Source organism: Charadrius vociferus, unplaced genomic scaffold (assembly GCF_000708025.1).
Source record: "Charadrius vociferus isolate BGI_N301 unplaced genomic scaffold, ASM70802v2 scaffold15, whole genome shotgun sequence".
NCBI lineage: Eukaryota > Metazoa > Chordata > Aves > Charadriiformes > Charadriidae > Charadrius > Charadrius vociferus.
The window spans coordinates 12,713,603-12,717,311 of NW_009650064.1; the positions used below are offsets into that span (position 1 = coordinate 12,713,603).

The window sequence follows — 3,709 nt, forward strand, 5'->3', positions numbered from 1 at the left end:
GGTAGCGCCCGGTGACCCCTCCGCATTGCCTCCCCCCCTCCCCGTTCCCAGGAGGAAGGGTCACCCCTCTTCTACCTCTCTGCTTCTTCCTCAAAACTCTCGTTCCTCCCCTTCTCTCCTAGGGATCAGCCAAGCTGGAAAAAGCAGAGATTCTGCAGATGACCGTCGATCACCTGAAAATGCTGCATACTGCAGGAGGGAAAGGTAAAGTTTCGTGCCTGGCAGAGGGTCGGCAGCGAGAGGAGCGCCTTCCCTTCCATCTGCTGTGCGGGGCGCTGGGGGAGCGCTCGGAGGAAAGCGAATGGAAACTCTCTTCTGTTTCGTTAGGAATTTGGGACTTTCTTCTGCTTGACAAGATTTGCGGCATCGCTATAGCGCGGGAACGTTTTACAGCGCTAGCTCCGGGTTGTTGTAGGGGGAGAGTGACTGCAAGTCTCTCTAGCAATGTGTCAGCGCTGTGAAGGGAATCTGGCAACTCGGAAGACACAAAGTTTTTGTTGCTGTCAAGTGTTTGTTTCTCTAACTTTCTGAAAGTTCAGAACAGAAACTAGAAAAAAAACCACAGGCTGAAATGAGTAGTGAAGAGAATTAGGAGAAATGGTGAAATGCGCTTTTGGGAAAAAAGTGCGTTGCCTGCAGAAGTACCCTCTGATAAGTTAGGACTTGTGTTTCTAATGAATTTCACTGCGCTGTGGTTTTCCTTGCGCTGGGGAGACATGAAAAGAACAAAAGTACTTTCCTCCAGTGGCAGTGTGCAATTTCAGTTTAAAAATGGCAGTCTGTGACTGGTCTTGGGACTTGCAGCATCACAGCACAGATATAAAAGAAAAGCTTGTTAGACAAAAAAAAAAAAAGGAAAAAAAAAAAGCAGCTTGGCAGCTAATCTATGTTTGGGAATACTAACCACATCCCAGTGAAATATGCTTATAGGGGAGGGTGGAGTGGGGAGGCTACATGTAGACAATGACTAGAAAACAGCATCTTAAGACTCCATTCTTTGTTATTTTCTCTTAGGTTATTTTGATGCACATGCTTTGGCTATGGACTATCGGAGTCTAGGGTTTCGAGAGTGCCTGGCCGAAGTTGCTCGATACCTTAGTATTATAGAGGGTCTGGATGCCTCCGATCCTCTGCGAGTTCGACTTGTGTCTCATCTCAATAACTACGCCTCTCAACGGGAAGCAGCAAGTAGTGCACACACTGGCATTGGACACATTCCTTGGGGCAGTGCCTTTGGACATCATCATCACATATCTCACCCGTTGCTGCTGGCTCAAAATGGGCCTGGTAATACCAGTACTTCAGCATCTTCCACAGAACCACATCACCAGACCAGAATTGCTGCCCCACATGCTGAAACTTCCTCACTCAGAGTGCCCCCAAATGGCAGCGTTGGACCAGTGCTCCCCGTGGTCACATCTACTACCAAACTGTCTCCTCCTCTTCTCTCCTCCATGGCGTCTCTGTCTGCGTTCCCCTTTTCGTTCGGCTCCTTCCATCTGCTGTCCCCCAACGTGCTGAGCCCGTCTACAGCAACGCCGTCAGCAACCCTTAGCAAACCATACAGACCCTGGGGGACTGAGATTGGAGCCTTCTAAGAACTAACTCTTTAGTAAGGGTGGGGAAGCCTACAAACCTAGCTGAGCTGGGTTATGCCACACTTAAAATTGAAGTTCTTAATAACGGGGACAAAGGTACAGCTTCACCTTAACTAAGTTTGTCTAAAAAACTGTCTCTTTGGATTTTTCCTTTTGTTTTCTACGTTTTTGTATTAGCATTTTTTTTTTTTTAGTAGTTGCTGAAGTTGTCCAAAAATAAAATTACAATAGTGGTTGTTAACACTTGTGTTAGATCTGTGCTGAGCATTTAAATCACTTTTGTAAACAGTTTGTTTCAAATGTTTCATTTTTCCTGAGTACATCAGACTGCCTTTTTATGAAGAGATATCACATATTATTGTTTGCAACGGCCTAGTTTAGTTATTAATTTTTCCAAGACCACCCTTCTCAGCATTAACAAGCTGTGTTTTTGTTAGTATTTTGACCTTGAGATGTTCTATAAAGAATTACTCTTTTTGTAAACTATATTTGAGTCTTATATTTCTGAACAAAGCGTTGACAAATCAGATGGACCAGCTTGATCAGCTTTATTTCAGAGCCCAATTTCTATTTCTTCTGCAGTGGTTTGGTCTATTTGGTGGTCTTATTCTAGTCCCTAGTGGACATTTGCTCACATCTCAGAACCACTACGCTATTTCTCCCACCGAAAGGAGCAGTATGCTTCAGAGCAGACTAGAGTGGGGAGGGTGCAAAAGCCAAATTACACACTATATCAGTGGTGGGTTTAGTTGCTGGAGAAGTGAAAGGAGGGGAAAAAAAGGTTGTCATTGTCACCTGCAGTGGTGGTCTTCCAGCCAGAGCCAGCCATATGCATGCTCATTTCTTAGGGCCAGATTCTGCTTTGTGTTCCAGTGGAATAATTGTTCTGTTACCCTGTATTCTTGGGTAACTGAGAGCAGGTTATTTCCCTCTGTGAGCTTCAAATTTGCACCTGAAAGGAGTGATGCTGGTATTTAAGTAGCTAACGGAATGGTGCAGTGGGAACCCGTTCAGTGCACAGTCTTGTTGCTTGACAGATGTATCCTAACTGATGGCTTTTTCTGTTGGGTTTTACTTTCAGGTGCAGTTCAGTGCCACTCCTCATTTTGGAAGGGCTCTGCTGCATTCTTGTGCGTGTGAGAGTGTGTGTGTACATGTGTATTTTGGTTGATTTCATGAGAATCTTAATCTGAACAGGTTTATCTAGTGAGTTCCACTGGACGGGGTTTGACTGCTCTTGTATTTGTGTTGTGGCTAAATAAAGGAGAAAGAACGAAGTATTTTAAATGACATGTTTGTCTGATATATACATCATTGGAGAATTCTGTGCCTGTGGGTATCAATGGGACAATTGCTCCTTAGTCCTGCTGTGGGCTTTTGCATTTAATTTTTTCTCAAATATTGTGGCATACTTAGCTACACTAGCTGGGTACATAAAGAACTGCGGTGCCTCAGAATAACAGTCGAGGGAAGGAAAATGTAGGATACTTTTTGTGTGTCACTTTTACTTGCCTGGCAGCAAAGACTCCAGGGTTACTGCTAAGGAAGAGGTTAAAACTGCACTGCACCTGAATATTCTTACTGATTTGTATTAATATTAAGAAGTCATCCTCTTTGCAAATGCGAAGTCCTTTCCTGTCTAACTCATGGAATCTGTCCTATAGCTCTGTAATGAAGTTTTATTCCTAACATTCTGGTTTAGCTCACGTTCAGTGCATTAGTGCAGAATCTACCCAAGGTCTCTGACTAAGCCTATTTTGTTAATGAGTGGTATTACACTTTTTTTTTTTTAAAGTACCAACCTGACAGGTTTACACATAGGTAGGTCTTCTCCAGATACGGTCTCTCTTCTCCAGATACGGTCTGTCCTACCTGCAAATCTCTACCTGCAGAACATCAACAACTCCTCCTGGAAGTACCTCACTTCTTTCCCGTGCATTGGAATTTATAGTACACTTGTGTTGGTAAACGACACATCCTTGTCTGGATTTAGCTCTGCCAGAACAGCAGAAAGAGCTTGGCCCTGTGGGAGACGAGAGCTTTGTTTAAAGAGGGGCTCTCGGGCCAATTAAGGAGTGGCATTGATGAGAGGCTTTCTTGGAAGATGGATG

The 3,709-nt window shown here is 44.2% G+C and overlaps 1 protein-coding gene across 1 annotated transcript in view; it reads left to right on the forward strand.

Annotated features, from left to right (window-relative positions):
• Positions 1-2,084, forward strand: part of HEY1 (hes-related family bHLH transcription factor with YRPW motif 1) — a 15,043-nt gene extending 12,959 nt beyond the window's left edge. The window contains exons 4-5 of the mRNA XM_009891960.1: positions 123-204; positions 1,015-2,084. Coding sequence (XP_009890262.1) covers positions 123-204; positions 1,015-1,598 — 666 coding nt within the window. The 3' untranslated portion in view covers positions 1,599-2,084. The remainder of the gene's footprint in view (positions 1-122; positions 205-1,014) is intronic.
• Positions 2,085-3,709: the final 1,625 nt, after the last annotated feature.